This window comes from Kryptolebias marmoratus, linkage group LG10 (assembly GCF_001649575.2).
Source record: "Kryptolebias marmoratus isolate JLee-2015 linkage group LG10, ASM164957v2, whole genome shotgun sequence".
In the NCBI taxonomy this organism is placed as follows: domain Eukaryota; kingdom Metazoa; phylum Chordata; class Actinopteri; order Cyprinodontiformes; family Rivulidae; genus Kryptolebias; species Kryptolebias marmoratus.
The window spans coordinates 12,903,361-12,921,350 of record NC_051439.1 but is presented as its reverse complement, the minus strand read 5'-3'; the positions used below and the strand labels follow the sequence as shown (position 1 = coordinate 12,921,350).

The following is a 17,990-nucleotide window of genomic DNA, read 5'->3' as shown; positions in this document are numbered from 1 at the left end:
CCGACGCTGACGTCACGGAGGCTCAGGGCTGGCACTTTATTTGGGACGAAATATGACCGAAGTGTTGTCCGCGGACACGTCTGACGACATGTCAGGGAAGCTGCCTCTTTATCCAGGAAGAGCTGAATTTAAAGGAAATGTTTGAAAAGAAGCAGCAACTCCATTTTTTTTTTTTTTTTTGGTGTCTGTGTTCATATTCCCACTTAGCTGTGTGGACTAGACTAACCCTTTCAGGTCAAAGGTTACACTCACAAACATAGATAAAGTAAATTGCTTAATTTAACATTTTTTTAAGCCAAGGGTTTAGGTCTAAATTAACTGTCCCCAGTATTTGTTAGGCTTAAAGAGCTTTTATTGTGTTGTGACCAAACATGGCAGCTTTACTAAACTGGTCATTGAATAAAACACACAATACAGAAAACTAATTGAAATCCAAAACATGAATTCCCTCATACAACAATCCTAACTACATGTGTCTATAGTTGGAGCACGGACAAGGGTTTCACCTGTGAACTTGACCTTTCACCCCCGTGACCTTGAAATCGTTAGGGATCATCCTGACCCATGAGATGTCCAGCTGTGCAGTTCGGCATCCATACGTTACATATGTTCTGTGGTAAAGGGTTATGAATTAGGAGCTTGGACAAGACGTTGTCCACAGATGGCGCCATACCATAATACATCCCCGTTTTAGGACAGGATGTATATCAAAGCCCTGAAAGGGACATCTGACATCTGCCTGAAATAATATTAATTCAAATCATTCAACAATCTACAAAAATTACATGGATAAAAGTTCCCTAATGACATTGTTATTTGTTTAAATATTATTTTAGATTAAAAAAACTAATAAAACATATGGCTTTTTTTTTTAAGCTTTGAATTTCCAAAATGAACATTATGATAATAGCAATGGGATTGTTGATAGAATGTTGGACTGGACAAATGAAATGTTATTTTTCAACATTACATTTTTTTTAAGAATATCTTTTATTAATTAAAGCACACCTACAAATACAATGTATTGTGTAAATCCAGGTAGGTGTGATGAAATACCAAAAGGAACAGTATAAAAACAGAAAACATGAACAGTGAAAATAATAAAATTTTAAAGATGTGGACAACATAAATACACACGAGTCTCCTAAAAACAGGGGGATAAATATTTTGTCATATTCACTGGAAAGATGTTTCTGAATTCTCTATATTTTAGTGAAACAACTTTTAAAAAAAAAGGTTGCCAGTAATACATTTATGGATATCAACTTTGACGAGCCGGACTATTAAGTGATATATTGGCTTTCCATAAAGCTCAGTTCGCTGTTCTGTAAGTGAAATTGGTGGCTGTGGAGCGCCCCCTGCTGGCAGCTTCAAAAACTTCCCTCCTTAGCAACCGAACGCTCGTGCCTGGATACAACCTGCCGTCGGTTCAGATGGAGCAGCGAGGCCTCCCTTCACTGTGGACTGCAGTCAATATTATTTGGTTAGCAAGCTCACTATCATACAATAAGCATATTATTATTATTATTATTATTATTATTATAAATATTATAACACCGAAGTTAACTTTAGTGTATCTGTCATTTAAATGATTTGTCCTCATAGTCAAGCTAAAAAGTTTGCTAGCGAAGTTAGCATCACTGTGTATAGGTATTTATCATTACAGGTTTATGGTGTCACAGGTGGGTTTAATCAACCTTACCCTACATGGAGACTGTTGTCTGCGTGTTCGTAGGTGACTGTCAGTAAAATGAGACAGGGTGAGTTGGTTTGTTTTGTGTCTTAGAGTTATGCAGAGTGACAAGCAGAAACAAGAAGCTGAGGAGGAGGAGGTGGTTAAAAAGCTGGTGAGTAGGAAAAGGAGCTGCAAAAATGCTGATAAATACATACATAATGCAGTGCTTTAAAAACAGCTTAAACTATAAAACAACACTTCAAATCTGTACAGATTTTAATGTGTCTATAATAGGTTTTCAACTCCTCATAACTTTTTAATCAAACAGCTGGAAATGATCATTATGTTTTTGATTTAATTGTTAGAATTTGATTTTAGGTGATGATTAGGCCATGTCAAAAGTCACTGATTGGCTTCCTTCTCTTGGCAGTGTCTGGTTAACGGGTTGTCCTATGAAAAGAATGCAAATAAAGGGAACAACATCAGTTCACTGGAAATCTTCTTTTCGGGTTTCCCGCAAATGATTGGCCTGTCCTTCTTCCCGGGGCTCTGCCAGCTCACCATAGTGGACCAGAACATCGAGCACATCGAGGGGCTCGAGAGCTGCCCCCTGCTCCAGGAGCTCTGGGTCGTCCAGTGCCATCTCACTGTGAGTTTCTCATAAACACATGTTAACACAAACGCAGATAAAACCTGCATCAGTTATGTTCGTCTCATGTTCTCCTAATGCAGCTTCACACGTAAGTGCAAAACCTACAAATGTTGGGTTGCTTTAGATTGCAATTCAAGGAAGACTGCGAGCAACGTACAGCAGAACGACGCAAGTATCAAAGAGTAACCTGTGTCACGTGTGTTTTTACTGCAGGAGATATCTGGGCTACAAAGCTGTCAACAACTGGAGAAGCTGTATCTGTATGAAAATCAGATTTGTGAGATTAAAAACTTAGACTTTCAAGTCAATCTGAAGGTCCTGTGGCTGAATAATAACCGCATAACAAAGATAGAGGTTTGAACTATACATTACCTTTACAATATCTGTCTGTCTGTCTGTCTGTCTGTCTGTCTGTCTGTCTGTCTATCTATCTATCTATCTATCTATCTATCTATCTATCTATCTATCTATCTATCTATCTATGAATGATGTTTGTTATTCCTAATTAGTTGTGTTTTTTTAACCTCTAAAGGGCTTCAACACACTCAAATCTCTTCAGGAACTAAACCTTGCTGACAACATTATTGAAAAGATTGGTAAAATGGTCGAACCCTCTTTTTGTTGTTGTTACATTTGATGAAGATTCATAAGGTATTACTAAAAATTAATCAAAAGTGTTTTAAAAAAAAAAAAAAAAAAACTTGTTTTAGGGCGCAGCTTTGATCCAAATGTCAACCTTGAGATTCTCAATCTCTCCGGGAACAAGATCAGCTCCTTTAAGGTGAGACTAAAAACCAAAATATATTCTTCAATTTATTTATTTATTTATTTCTGCACAAAGTTTGCTTGCTTGTTTTCTTCCAAATCTGATTAAAATCCTTGGTTTGACAAAAAGGGCATTTCTAAATTCTTGTCAGGGTCTTGGTCAGATCATTTTTTTTTTAAATAATTTTTGCACCCCGAAGAAGAGCTTTGTTGAATTGTTGAGCAGCATGATTTATAATTTGGCTATTCCACATTCAAAAATATGCATTAATTGCAAATTAAAAAAAAAAAAAAATCAATGAATACAGGAGCAAAATTAGTACTTTTTTTTTCATTTCACAATCAGTTATGCACATATATTGCATTTTCAAAAAAAATGAATGTTGACATTTCCAAACATAAAATCAAGGTTTCTTTTAGTTTTACATTTAAGACATTCAGTTTGCTGATGAGTTCATTCAGCGCACACGAAGGCATTGTTTTCTCCAAGGTCATTCTGACAAGGCACAATAACGCTTGTTGATCTTGATGTGATTGTCTTCACGCTGCAGCACTATTTCCAACAGTTCATCTATTTTTTTTTTTCCCTTTCCTCAGCTTGGCTTTAAGGAATCCAGTTATTGTCTTTGTGCTCATCTCTGGGCAATAACTGCGAAGAGAAAGTGTCTGACATATCTTTTAACTGCTGTCTGGGGTGAATTTAGAGGAGAAAAGAAACGAAACGTTCGATTTAGATGGCATCTGTCTGATGTTTAGATGCCATTTTCAAAGAGCAACCAACAAAACAGGGGTTACTGCCGTCTTTTTTAATACGCTGCGCTGATTTATTTATCACTTTGTAAAATATTTAGGATAATATCTGTGGTACTGCAACATACTTTGTAAAATAGTTCCTGAAAATTAGATTTTTGAAATGTATCTCAAGCTGTCAGATCGTTTATCTAACAGCCCAGAAGTCTGAATGTACGCTCTAGATAGTTTCATTTTGCAAGTACAGAAATAAAATGTGGACTTTATTAAGGAGGTCGGACACACAGAGGCCTTCTTCTCTAATCATTCTTTAATTCCTGGTTGACCAGGAGCTCACGATGCTTGCCCGCTTACCCAGTCTGAGAGAGTTAGCTCTGCAGGACCCCATGTCGACCCCGAACCCGGTCTGTCTGCTGTGCAATTATGCCACACACGTTCTTTACCACACCCCAGGCCTCCAGCGTCTCGACAGTTACGATGTCTCCGACAAGCAGGCCAAGGATGCAGCAGAGGTACTAAAAAAAAGTTTTATATGTATATGCAGGCTGTTTTTTGTTCGTTTGAGTAATGAATAGTTTGCTTAATAGTATTTAAAAATGGTGGATCTGACATATCTTTATCACAGTGCTGCTATTTGTTGCATCGATTGTTGTTTTTTGCCTCTATCTATTCAAACTTTTTTTGTCTTTAGTCTGCAGTAATGAAGAAAACTATGTACTACAACATGCGTGTACGCGCTGCTCAGAGGAACCTGGCAGAGACTCGGTTTAGACTGTCAGAAAAGAAGAAAACTCGAATGCAGTTACCTGAAGAATGCATCAAGACCCTCAGTCGCACCCTGAAAAGTGTAAGTAGCATTCATGAAAAGCTTTGAAAGCTATCGTAATGTCTTTACCGAAAATGCAGGATTAATTCTTGTTTTAGTTTCCACAAACAGTTATTGTTTTCGTTTGCATTCGTAGCTTGAAAGAGAGCTATCCATGCTGCCGTACGGTTACAAGACGTCTGGCTGTGTGTTGGAGGCTGAATCAGGAGGAACAAACTGCCTTGAGGATGGTTTGACTGAAAAACGTGACTCAGCCACCGACAGCCGTGATCCCGCCGTGGAGCAGAAAATACTTTGTAAGATTGAATCGCTGAGGGAAAGACTGAACATCTGGGCAAGGAGGATGGATGAGTTAGTTTACTTTATCTCTGCTTTAGGACCAGATCTTTCCACAAATATCAGGATCTCACCTGAAGTCACGTGTTAGTGTGCAGAAGCAATATTTGTTTTATTTCCTTTAAGCATTGAAGCCTGGTATGAGCGAGAACTGATCCAAGCCACAAACCAGACGGAGTACATGACGCAGTTTTTATTGATGGAGCTGGAAAGTGTTGGAAATATTCGTTTAGAGGAGGGCTACTCCACAGACCCTTGGTACTTATTTTGCACCATAATACCATAATACTGCACCCATCTTGTCTGAGAAAATAAAACACACTTTTATTGTTATTTTTCTTTTTTTTACCAACAGGTTTACTTCTTGTTGCAACCTCCTGCTCTCCTGCTTTTCTCCATCAGAATACAATAGTTTTAACGTCACTGACATAAAGATTAATAGCGTTTTCCGCATCCACAACAGCACTTTAAGGCTTCGCTTTGAGGACAAACTTCAGAGTCTTCTAGCCAGCGAAGAATCTGCTTCAGTTTCACAGTGAGCAAAACTAGACTTCAACAAAAAAGGCTGATGAATGCCTTTCAAAATCTTTCCACACACAGTATACGTTTTTATATTGTGATTCTAACCCTTTTAAACCAGGAATTACAGATGTCGACTGGATTATTTGTTGTACATAGCTGACCTTGAAAAAAGTGAGAAAGAGGAGACTTTGTGCGTCTTAGAGGAAGGTTTTAAAACAACACAGCAACAAAAGGTGAGCGTGCTGCACATGATTCACTAAGGTCAAGCAGATTCATTCCACTGAGGAAAGCACAATTCACTAACTTCAATCCCCGTGAGGTTCAAAGCATGCTAACTTGTAGGATGTTGACTCTTTTAATTAGACTTTGGGAAGAGAAGATGCTGTACCTTTGTCCAACAGCTTAAATGTAACTGAGCAGCCCAGAATTGAGTCCGTGCTGCATCAGACCAGTGAGTGTGATTCCAAACAAAGCCCAGACTCAATTCCTTTTAGACATGGTGAGTTAGTTTTATGTATATTATTGCTAGCTGGGTCATTCTGTGTATCTAAAATGCTAGTCTTGTGTTGTTGTTGTTTCCTTGTAGGTCATGTAATTGTGTGCAAAGTGTTTGTGGGAAACAGCATGCCCATCCGTGATGAAGAACTGCTGGACAGAACCAACCACCTGAAAATCTGCTCTGTGTATCGTAATGTGGACACCAAGCCCAGCTTTGCAACAAACGATGGTATTTAGTGAAGAAATTTGGCACCGTAATCACTTTTTTATATTTGTACGGGTGCAGTAAGTTGTATTTCTTTGTGTTTTTTTCTTTAAATAGAGAGACCCAGCTCATTTAAAACACACACAGGTCCTGAGTGTGTTCCCCGGCAAAGGCAGTGGTTTGTGTTTGACCACGAGCTTGTCCTACCAGAGTACATCGTATATTTTGAATACGTCACTGGGGTAATTCATGCATTTATTTTTTTTGACTATTTGATAACACTGTTCTGCTGCATGTGAAATATTTTAGCACTGATCTAGTTGATTATACAAAACTGAAAGTCTTGTTGAATTTAAAAGATTTTCCTGCCTAAATTTAGTGATAACTTGCAATAAAATAAATTAAATACCTCTGTTCTTTTGAACTCCATTGTCATCAAAGCTCCTTCATAACTATGAAATGATGAAAAATCAGACTGTTTTTTTACATTTTATTTTGAAACAAGCATTAAATACACATCTACCACTTTTTATGAACCTTTTTTAATGTGCTTTCACCAGGATAGAGAATTCAGCCGCTCTGTAAACAAAGATAAAGGCTCTTCTAAAGATATTTTCCTGGACGAAGCCACCCTCAACATGGAGCCTGTCCTAAAGCTGCAGCCCAAATTGTTGGGCCTGGATGATAAAATCCTCCTAAGCGTGGCCCGAGCCAATATCCTCAGTCAGATCACTGTAAGTCCTCTGTGTTTTTAAGCGTTTTGAGGCCATTTCACACACTCACAGTAACCTGTCATTGATGTATTGAACCTGCAGGTCCTTAACCTTCATGACAACAATCTCAGTAAAATTAAAGAGATTTCCAGCCTCACGGCCCTGAAACATCTCACAATCAGCTTCAACAGGTTCACAAGCCTCGATTGCATTTCCAACATGGTAAATGTGACAATATAAGATTCTCTTTAATTTAACGTTTTTTTTCAAGGCTACACAATTAAAATATTAAACATGTTTCTTTTGCAGCCCAACCTTGAGTTTTTGGATGCTAGCTTTAACCACATAAGGACTCTGGAAGGGCTGCGGGGATTGAGACACCTCAAACAGCTCGACGTGAGCTGGAATGAGCTGAGCAAAGCTAGAGAAGACACAGCCGTGCTGAGGAAACACGCCCCTGTTTTGCTGAAACTGGACACCCGATACAACCCCTGGAACAGGGTGTGTGCTGTGATGAAAAATGGAGATAAATACATTTATCACTGAATGTAATTTCAACATAATCAATAATGATTGCATGTTCAACATATGCATGAAGAAAATGTTTTGTTTTTTGCTTTCATTTCAGCCAGAGACACTCAGAATGACCATACTGGGTCGCCTCACAGCCCTCACTCACCTGGACGGTGAGCTGGTAGGAGAAGAGGAGGCTGCTGAGGCTGCTCAGGTGGCTACTGCATCCAGAATTAACCAGGTGAAATATTGTCTTCTTATGCTATATAAATACTCTCTTTTATTATTCCTTTAAGCTGGTTTTAGTAAAATCTTTGTGTTTTGAAACCAGATGTTGAATGATTGAAACGCGTGGTGATTCGTAGATTTGTTGACACTGCTTGCAGGCAATCCTTCTGGCACACTCTCGAACCAACAGTGACCGTCCCCGCAGTCTCAGTTTGCTGTCAACAGCCCAGCTCCTCTCTCGTTTGAGTCCAGCACCCTGGGGTCCTGGTAGAGAACTGGAGCCAGACTGGACTGCAAAGGTAAAGAGCTTCTTGAAATGAAAGCTATTGTGAAAAAGCATATATAACGTTTAAGAAATGTGATGTGGCAGCTTTTGGTAGTTACGATTTATACTCTAGTTCATCTAATCTGTTCTATTTGACCAGATTACCTCCCTGAATCTTGACAATCAAAGGATTTCCAGGATTATTAATCTGAATGAGCTGGTGAACCTTCGCTGGGCATCTTTTAATGATAATGACATCTCTAAACTGGAGGGTCTTGATAGTTGCCTCAAGTTGGAGGAGCTTTCTATAAACAACAACAACATCAGCTCACTCAGTGGTTTGGCATACTCTCAACATTTAAATGAAAATTACACTATAGTATTACATTACTTATAACAATCCTTAATACAGTAACCAGTATTATTTTTGCCTTCTGTTCATTCAGGCCTGACAGGACTGCATTGCCTGAATAAACTGAGCATGGATGGAAACCAACTTTCCAGTCTGGATGGCTCGGTTCTGGACCAGCTTCTCAACTTGACCTTTCTGTCTGTGGCAAACAACTGCATCACATCCCTGCACGGCATCTGGAAAGTTCGGTCTCTCCTTGAACTCTACATCGGAGGCAACCAGCTTTCAACGTCAAGAGACATCTACTTTCTTAAAGTGAGGAAATTCGGTGTCTCATATTCCCACCACTGTCATCATTGAGTTCTCTGAGCTCATTAGCTCCTTGTCTCATCAGGGATTGCAAAATCTCATCATTCTGGATCTGTATGGGAATCCTTTAGTGACAAAACTGGAAAACTATCGAATATATGTGGTGTTTCACCTGCCTTCCCTTAAAGCTTTGGATGGAACTGCAGTGGTATGCTAAAAAAAACTGAAACCAACTACACAGCTCAGATATTACAGTGATTATATTGAGTGTTTAGCTTCTTTTTGGTGTTTTCTCCAGGATCTAAGTGAATGTGAGAGTGCAAAGAATATGTTTAGAGGAAGACTAACCTCTGACACCGTAGCAGAAAAGCTTGGCCACTCAAACTATTCAGACATCACATATTTATCTCTGCAATCCTGCTCTATTAGGTAAGAGCCTGGCCTAAACCAAATAAAAACAATATTTGAGTATGAGAATGATTTTTACTTTGATGATAAATTAGATGCTTAAAGACAAAGCGCAAAAATAAAATCCACCTTGTCTCCATCAGGATGGTGGATCTATCTCCAGCAGACCTGTATTGTAACCTGCGAAGCGTCAACCTGGAAAACAACAATCTCACCTCCTTCTCCGGCCTCATCCACCTGCCAAACATCAAAGTACAGACCACCTGTTGCACACCTGCAAATGATCTGGAAATAAGCTTTAGAGGAATAATGAAATCTTTGCACCGTCACCTTTACAGGCTCTGTGTTTAAACCACAACCACATTGAATCCATTCTGCCCAGACACAAAACTCAAGCTCATCTGACAAACAAACAGATACTTCACAGCAAGGTCCACTCCAGTGGGTATGGCCAGCAGAGCCCATCCAAAGCTAACAGGTAATATAAAAGCTTTAATTTGGTATTTTATGTGAAATTCTCACATAAATTGCTCAAATTGGCCATTAGAGGGCAGCACTGACCATATAATTCCTTTGCTGCTTTTTGAGAGTTGTGCCATATTTTGTCTTAGTTGATTAAATTGAAGTGGATAAATTTAGTTGTAAACATAAATAATTTCTATGCACTGAATTAAAAAAAAATTTAAATGTCCAAATATTTTAAATGTGAGATAAACAGAATATTAAAGTCAGTACATTGATGGAATATTGATGTATTCATTCAGTGACATATTTCTGTTTTAGAAATCAATTTCTGAGCAGAGCAGTGACAGTCATTCTTTTGTTTGGTTTGGCTGTAATTGCTATGAGTCTGTGTGCACCTGTAAGGTCTGACCAGCTAAACGCAGCAGCGGGAGGGAGAATGAGATGTTCGTTTAACCACAGAGGTTACAAAATGTTTTTCTGTGACTGTGTTTAAGGGATACTGGGCCCACTGGCAGCCTGGAGCCGCTGATGGGAAGCCTGGAGGTGCTTCATTTGAGTCACAATGGCATCTCCAATATGGCCAATCTGCAGCTCAGCAGGCTCACCAATCTTAAAGCACTCTTCCTCCAAGGTATGTATAGCTCACGTACCACCCCTCCCTCTCAAAGCCGGTTTAAAGTGCGTTGTATGGAGCCTGTGAAAAGGCAAGCACCAAAAGAGCAATGCCTCCCATAGACCTAAGGCCAGGTGGATGATGAGACTTGAAGAAAAGAGCGGCTGACTTTCCTTTCAAAAGCTTCTGATGGGTTTTGATTGAGCTTTGCTTTGTCCGGGGTGTTTTGTCCCAGAAAGGCAACTTTACGTTGTTTTGTTGTTGTCGTTGTTTTTTTTTTCTTCTTTTTTTGGAACATTTTGAAGTTTTTACAGCAAGGACAAACTTGCCTTTTATGATGTTTGGGAAGTACAATTTACTGTTTAGTTTTGTTTATCTGGCTATTATCTTACTATCCAAGATATATGTTCATTGTTTTTAATGAGGTTTTGTCTTTCTGTAGGCAATGAGATCAACCAGGTGGAGGGCTTGGAAGGGCTTCGCCAGCTCAGAGAGCTTGTGTTAGACAGAAACCGGATTAAAACTCTGGCCAAAAACTCCTTTACAGCCCAGAATGTCTTACTAGAACTGCACCTTGCAGAGAACCGAATCCGGGAGTTAAATCATCTTGAACATCTGGTTGACCTCCGCAAGCTCTTTCTCGACATGAACAAGCTACAGGTATTCTGATTTTTTTTTTTTTTTTTTTATGTTTATATTAAGAATTTTAATAAAACTGTTTTTTCAATTAAACTACCTGAAAGCTACATAGCACAGAGAATTTTTGGTGCTCTCAGGAAGGTCACAGTCACCTTTTGTGCAGTTTTTGATTTACCACCAACTTTTACTGATTGGTTCATATGTGTCAAATGTTTCAGGATGTATTTTATTCAACATGCCGCAGTAATACTTTTCCCTGCATTTGCAAAGTAGACATAAAGTATAGTAATCATGAGCTATTACCACCCACTGTGGCATGCAAGGGGTAGTATTAAGGAGAATCAAGTTTGATTGAAGGTCAGGGCCGTGTGTATGAAGAAAGAGAGGAACAATCAGGACAACGTGTAATCAGCTTCTCAGTCTGCATCTCCTCACCCAGGGTGAGTGATTTGCACTTTTGTTGCCAGTTCCGTCTTTCCTTCACTTCCTTAATGTTTTCATGCATTCAATTAAGACATAAAATACAGCAATCATCCCAGAGCATCGGCCCTCACAGTGGGGGCGTCTTTGAATCGCAGCCAAGTCAGAGCGTAAAGCCGGGAATCAAAGAAAACACCCGTGTGCCCTGTTGCGTGCCCAAACTCTTTCATGAGATTAATGCAAGCTCACACATGTAATCTCTCCCATCAGCTGCCTCCATCCTCCCTACTCCAAAATTCTGAAAGGTTCTGCCCTCATACATATGTCTCCATTATCAACGCACAGCGGGCTGGAACCAGTGGGGAGGAATAGTTAAATGACAGGGTAGTGACTGAGAGAAAACTGAAAATTATGTTTTTTTTTTTTTTTTCTACTTTTTGCAGGACATTGCGGAGCTCGACAAATTACAAGTTCTTCCCTCGCTGACAGAGCTTTCTGTGCTTGGCAATCCAGTGAGTATTACTGGGTTTTAGTTTGTCCACTAAACCCAATTAGGTATTATAAACTAGTGGAGATTATTATCCGAGTATATATATATTTTTTTTTAATATGCTTTCACAGTGAAGTGAATCCACAGTTACAGCTCACTTTGAGGGGTTTTGACTCACAAACAAAATATCCAAAGCATGATTATAAGCTCAGTTTCTCACTTGCAAAATCCCAAACTCTAAATTAAGTGATTATGTGATGGGCCGTCTGCTGAGCCTCAAACAGGCTGGCATCAAACACCATTTTGCTGACCAAATGGCAGGGCACTGTTGCCCCAATACATCACCCATCTGGAGCTCATGGATCAAGCCTGAGCAGAGCCTACAGTCCAGGGCCTCTCTGTTATCCACAGGGTAATGCTCAGCTGTGGTAGCCTCTTTACTGCTTGACCCCATCCCCCTTCCCTTCTCACGGGACGACGTATTAATTCTGCCAAGGACTGTAGTCCAACAGTGACCCTGGAGACAATACTTCCTGCTGCTGCTCCTTCTTCTACGTTCTCCAAGCAAAGCCAGTCTGCTCCTTTCCGGCGGACATCCTGTAGCGTACACTCACAGCTTCACCACTGCAGAAGTATGCGGTAGGAACATGATTGTGAATTTTGGCCAGAGCGTGTGCTCAGCTGGGGAAAGATCTCTCTGCTGCTGTCAGATGGGTCATTGGAACAGCTGCTGGGAATACGGTAGCTATGCTGGGGCACACACAGCATCATATTTGTCCCAGATGTCTCAAAGCATGGCTTCAAACATTCAGGTTCAAATATTTTTCAAAAATCTGGATTTGAGTTAAAAGCAGAGTGGCTTGTAACAACTGACTTTTGACTTGTCAGAACTTTTTTCTCTGTCTTTCTTCAGGTTGCTCGAAATTCTCTCCACAGACCCGCTGTAGTGCTACGTCTGAATCAGTTGCAGGTCCTAGATGGGGTGTTAGTCACTTTGGAGGAACGAACCAGGGCTGAGCTCCTCAGTGAAGACTCATTTGTGAGAACAATGGAAATACACTACACTAAGAAGCATGTTTACATTTATGCGTACACTTGTTCTCCCTGAATCTTTTGGAGTAGCCTATTATTGCAGTGTTCCTTGAATTTATCTGTTTTAACTGTCTCCAGGTGCTGAGAATGAACAGGAAACCATTATTAGGACTAATTCTGTCTAAAAGCGCTGTGTGTTGTTCAGCACGTCAAAAACAAAGATTATTCTTTTAACAGTGCTGCTCTGATAGGTGTAACGTTTGACTACAGGAGACCACTAGTTTTTCAAATAAACAGGGTAAAACTGAGAAACAAAATCTTAGCGACCAAACCACAGTTACCAGAAAAGGAGAGATCCTGCATCAAACTATTTCGGTTTGAACTGATATTCATGTAATGAGAAAGTGGGGCTGTAATGCTCCTGGAGCTCTGAATTAAAAGCAGTAAGCCTGCCTGCATCATCCTGCTGATTAGATGAAATGTGCCCGGCCGATAATGCACCAGTGGATTTACCGGGTATTAGCCAGGTCAAAACGACCCCCTCTATTTGTTAATCGTTGATATGGAAATGACAGAACCAAAATCTTGTGTTTTCTCATTAAGCGCACAGACCTCTCTTTAGTTACTCCTGTGAATGCCAGTTGTCACTCCCATTCTTTGCCGGCAAATGCTTTTCTTGAATATAAACATTGTTCGTGATGAGTAGTAATTACTGTTCTCCTATAAGATGCTTATATATGTGGAACAACAAGCAATCTAATCACCAATCCTGTGCCAAATGTGTGGGTGGAGGGGAAACATTGCTCTGACTGTGACTGACATAAGAGGAAAGAGAAAAAAAATTAATAGGGATGCAAATGTTAGTGAGGTCAGCCTTTAAGCCAACCCTGGAGACACTATACAGATCATTTAACATAAATTATTTTGACTTCTGCCAATTTTCTGTCTGTTGTCAATGCTTTTTTTTATCTTAAAGCAAAGCTGTCAGCACTCTGGATCATCTCTTTCTACCACTGAAATGAACCTCCCTGGACTGCTACCCCTTCTGCCTCACAACATCACTCTAAGAGGAACAAGTTTAAGTGGAGGACTACCAAATTTTATGCATGATACGCACACAAGCAATGCAGATGAGATCCAATACACAGACAAATGTGAGTGTAACGTTTCGGCTGCTAAAGATTCAAGCCTAATGATGAAAATATTAAATAAATTTCAATAGATTTCCGGAGTTTGTCGTTTGGCTGAGCTATTTTTTGGCATGTAAGTGCTATTTTTAGTTGATACTAAAACTTCTGATACTCATTATGTATTGATCTCTATACCAGGCAAGAAACATAAGAACAGTAATGTTGGTCGAATGAGTCGAACAAACATTAACTTGAGACCCGGCCGAAAAACAGGAAGCAACCTGCCAACCATGGGAGCTCTGTCTGATGGGAGCAAAGATGCCTTCTCCTACTCCAAACAGGAGCAAGATAACAGGTCGTTAAAGGAAAAAAAAAAAAAAAAAAATATATATATATATATATATATATATATATATATATACAGTAATCATTATGCTATTTTACAATATTTCATAAAAAGAGCAAATTAATTAATTACTGGTTACATGTTTTATTGTCTTCCAGATTCCCATATGGTGGTAAACCTCCACACACGTAGCAGTGGGAGGAGATGGAGCCTTCTGAGATCACAACCAGAGGTGAAAACACACATCATCAGTGATTATGTTGTTATAATATCCACAGTAATTCACTTCAGTTCATTTGTATTCACAATGGAATTCACATCAAAAGTCATCTCAGGGTGCTATCTAACAAAAACAAGCTGAAACCATGAATCCAAATTTGAAACGGATGCAAATCTACAGTTATAATGCAATACATTCATATTCTGGATATAATAAAATGCCACTTTGTAAAGACATAATGTGTAGGTTGCTATTTCTGTAAGTTGGCCTTAACGGCTGCTGTTTGTTTTTTGAAATGGCGGTATGTATCTCTCAGTTTTTCCAAGCAATTTATTAATAAAGAGAATTTGTTGCTCTTTGAAATATAGTGTAGTTTGACTTTAAACTGCTTTCAGTTTATAGCAAATAATTAGGCAGCTTGATGCAGGCATTCAGTCCATTCCTGTCAAAAGCATTTATAGTGACTGCGACTTTATTTTCTCCCCACATATGTGGATCCCTAACCATGGTAATCTGAGGATGAGAGGTATTGGTGTCATTTCAACTGCTATCCCATCCTTTGCCCTAAACCAGCAGGGGAAAAAAAAAACACTCACAGATGTAGGAGCGTGTGAGGCTGGCATCCCTCATCCATCGGGTCCAATGCATCCCCAACAAGTGGATAATCCAGCTTTAGAACACCTCTCTGTGGACAATAATCTGCAGTCACTCAGATAAAGATGTAATCTTGAACGAGGTCCAAATGGATTGCAGAGATTGTCGGTTTCACCGTGTTAGCCTCTTTTCGGAAAGCCAGCAGCAGTTTTGTCCCTAACAGGCAAATCGTGTGAGTTCTAACTGGAAGTAAATTGACGACAAACTAACACAAACCTCTGTGCTTTCCTATTCGTTTAGCCTTGTAATCCTGTAGTTAATAAAAACTCCAGTCCAGTCATTCATTATAATATTTTGTTCAAGATCACCGAACTGACAATATAATATAAAAACCCAAGATGATGAGACATCAATTTTGATCTAACAAACAACAAAACTGTTTAACTTTCACTGTGTGGGCGTCAGTTTTGATGCATTCTGTAATTTTATCAGCATACATTGAAAAAGACGCAGAATTTTAATTAACGTCAAGCTGTATCTGCTGATTAGTGTTGTTAACCTGACCACTAGGTGTCCTTAGAGCTCCATTAACGCTGCTAATGAGCGCTGAATTAATTTTTCTCTTCCTCTGTAGGTAGTAATTCATCAGCTGGAAGTGGGCGTGTGTACTTCAGTTTTCTATCTCCTGCCCTCGCTCAGCGTCCGAGGCCACAGCCAGCTCCACACGGGAAAAATAAAAAGCTCTCCTCAAACAAGCTTCTCTAATGCATGTACTTAACTTCACTTAATTTGTTTTAATTCCCAGCATTAAGCGGGGCTAATGACTTCGCAAGTGAGTGCACTGCCATTACCTTTCTCTGCCTGACATCAAATGGCAGCTGATGGACTCAGGACACAGATTTGGGGGCTCAGTGTGAGTGCTCTAATGCATTAGGTATTGTAGGGGATAATTACACATTCCATATTTGTGTACAGTATGTGCGCCATGGATGTTATAAATATAACTACTTCTAATTCTGTTGTGCGTGCTGTAAGCTTATAGTGAACATACCACTTTGCAGAGTAAGTTGCATATCTGCATATCTGTCAGTGTTTCTTACATTAAAATGACATTAGCATAAAAAATGTGAATAATTCATCACCTTTGAGTGAACCCACATGCACTGCTCTCTGTGTCTTCCTCTCTGTCCTTCCTCCGCCACGTGAGTGAACCACATGGCTTGTAGCTGGTTTAATGGGATGGAATGTGACAGGTTATGTTTTCACCGGCCTGATACGGAGCGTGGCTCGAGCAGCAGGGACCGAAAGGGAGAAGACGAGACAGCGCCAGGGGGAAGCGAGTCGGCCTCCACACTTGTAATCTAGATTAATAATTAGAGATGTTTGTGCTTGTTGCAAATCAGTTATAGATGATGCCCCTCTCCCCCGGTGGACTCCTCACAACACACACATACAAAGAAACACATGCGCTGTATGGGGCCATTACTGCTGGTCCAGTAACTCTCTGCATTTGCTGTGTCTGTGCATTCAGAGTACCATTAGTTCAAGACTCTGTGAATAATTGCTGAACAGAGCATGTTTTCATTGCCATATACTCAGGTCCCAGTTTTAGGAGTGAATTAGAGGTGTGACAACTCTACAGCCTGATCCTGAAGTTAACGCTGATTATTATGCAACGCTTATCAAAGTGCTGCGTGTGCTAAGGACATCTTTACATTTTGCGAGCAGAAGTGCTTTGAGAAAGGCCACAATTTCATCATCACTTGTGGAAAATGAATTGTTTGGCTGCTGCTGATGCCCCTCTGCAAGTCATCAACAAAATCTAAATTGTTTTGTCTCCAAAAGCGACATATTACGCCCTAAGTTTATTTTCTTTTATTCTCACAAATACATCCTGTCTTGCCATATTGCTTCTTTTGAAGTCTGTCATTGAATTATTGCTGTCGCCTGTCATTTTCCTGTAATTTGTTTCCTGTGGAATAAAGAGCGACTGGAGACGGACAATTAGGATGAAAAGGAAAATGCTTCTATTTTGTGTAGACATTTTGGGTGAGAGCAAACCTCATAGAAAAATAAAATCTTAACTGCTTTTCATTTCTGACCTTGCGTGTCATTTATTGCATTATTGAACTTGTGTGTCATTCATCACATTATTTCAATCGCACAAAGTGCATTGTCTGTTCGAAACAAGAAAAAAGTTAACAGGAGAAAAAAAGAGAAATACCCTTTTTTGCTAATTCAACAGAATCAATTTTTACTACTTTGTCAAATGAGAGGGTTTTGGGCAATTTGCCTTCAGCTTTTAATGTATCATTAGATTTGAACTATTTTTTTCCTTTGATGACTTAAGTGTTGATAAGTTCTTGTATGGGAGGATTACAATGTGCAATACATGTTGTCATGACTGACAGGCTTGTCTTTTGTAACGGTTTATTGTGTTCAACACCAAGTAGAAATTGCTTTTCAAGATGACAAGAAAACAAAACCTCCTGCGGTCCTGCTCAGTCCCAACGAACAACAAACATTTAATCTCCTTTACTCCATACTGATAGCTTCTTTGTGTTAATATTGTGGCCTTTGTAGCGATCACTGCATAAACCCCCCCTTTGCCCTCCTTTTATATTAAATAAGCATTTTGTAGACGCACACACAGCCAACATTTTTTATTTGATTAAGATGTCAAGTTAAAGAAACGCAATAAGAAGAATTTAAAATATAATATTCTTAATCTTGTGTTTAAATAATACTGGGAAACGTATATTTAACCTATTTTTAAGATAAAGAGGAAAACACAATACGTCACTATGCTTGATGTAATTATAAATGACAATAGTTTACCGTTTTATTGTTTTTTATTTGCTCTTTAAGGAAAGTATGTTAGTTTAGGTGTGTTTTTCAGAAAACAATATTTTATTTCAAAATAGAGTGTGCTATGTGAAATCACAGAAAGTGATAGTTTCAATCCAAAGTGTTTTAATGTACTGATAAAATTAACTGCAATATTATATTTTAAAAGCCCACTAG

The 17,990-nt window shown here is 39.3% G+C and overlaps 1 protein-coding gene across 2 annotated transcripts; it reads left to right on the top strand.

The window, feature by feature from the left end:
* Positions 1 to 169: 169 nt before the first annotated feature.
* lrrc9 (leucine rich repeat containing 9) lies at positions 170 to 17,060 on the top strand. 2 transcript variants are annotated; one of them, XM_025004876.2, is made up of 34 exons: positions 170 to 1,483; positions 1,787 to 1,847; positions 2,106 to 2,324; positions 2,541 to 2,681; positions 2,860 to 2,923; positions 3,038 to 3,108; positions 4,172 to 4,354; positions 4,534 to 4,689; positions 4,805 to 5,019; positions 5,131 to 5,262; positions 5,360 to 5,539; positions 5,645 to 5,759; positions 5,890 to 6,025; positions 6,113 to 6,253; positions 6,347 to 6,471; positions 6,790 to 6,963; positions 7,045 to 7,164; positions 7,252 to 7,443; positions 7,571 to 7,696; positions 7,842 to 7,982; positions 8,109 to 8,286; positions 8,395 to 8,615; positions 8,695 to 8,817; positions 8,908 to 9,038; positions 9,161 to 9,269; positions 9,356 to 9,495; positions 9,977 to 10,113; positions 10,538 to 10,755; positions 11,598 to 11,666; positions 12,558 to 12,683; positions 13,653 to 13,830; positions 14,005 to 14,161; positions 14,311 to 14,384; positions 15,601 to 17,060. In XM_025004876.2, the coding sequence occupies exons 2-33, from the start codon at positions 1,791 to 1,793 to the stop codon at positions 14,342 to 14,344; spliced, it is 4,509 nt and encodes a 1,502-aa protein (XP_024860644.1). In that variant the 5' UTR covers positions 170 to 1,483; positions 1,787 to 1,790; the 3' UTR covers positions 14,345 to 14,384; positions 15,601 to 17,060. The 2 variants fall into 2 exon arrangements, with proteins under 2 accessions (XP_024860644.1, XP_017267940.1); XM_017412451.3 differs by having other exon boundaries at positions 170 to 1,847.
* The last annotated feature ends 930 nt before the right edge of the window (positions 17,061 to 17,990 follow it).

Excerpts from the sequence above, each read along its gene's own strand:
- lrrc9 (XM_025004876.2), top strand. The coding sequence starts at position 1,791 with ATGCAGAGTGACAAGCAGAAACAAGAAGCTGAGGAGGAGGAGGTGGTT. Across the intron at positions 5,263-5,359 it reads GGCTACTCCACAGACCCTTG|GTTTACTTCTTGTTGCAACC; the intron begins GTACTTATTTTG and ends TTTTACCAACAG. Across the intron at positions 6,254-6,346 it reads CAGCTTTGCAACAAACGATG|AGAGACCCAGCTCATTTAAA; the intron begins GTATTTAGTGAA and ends TTCTTTAAATAG.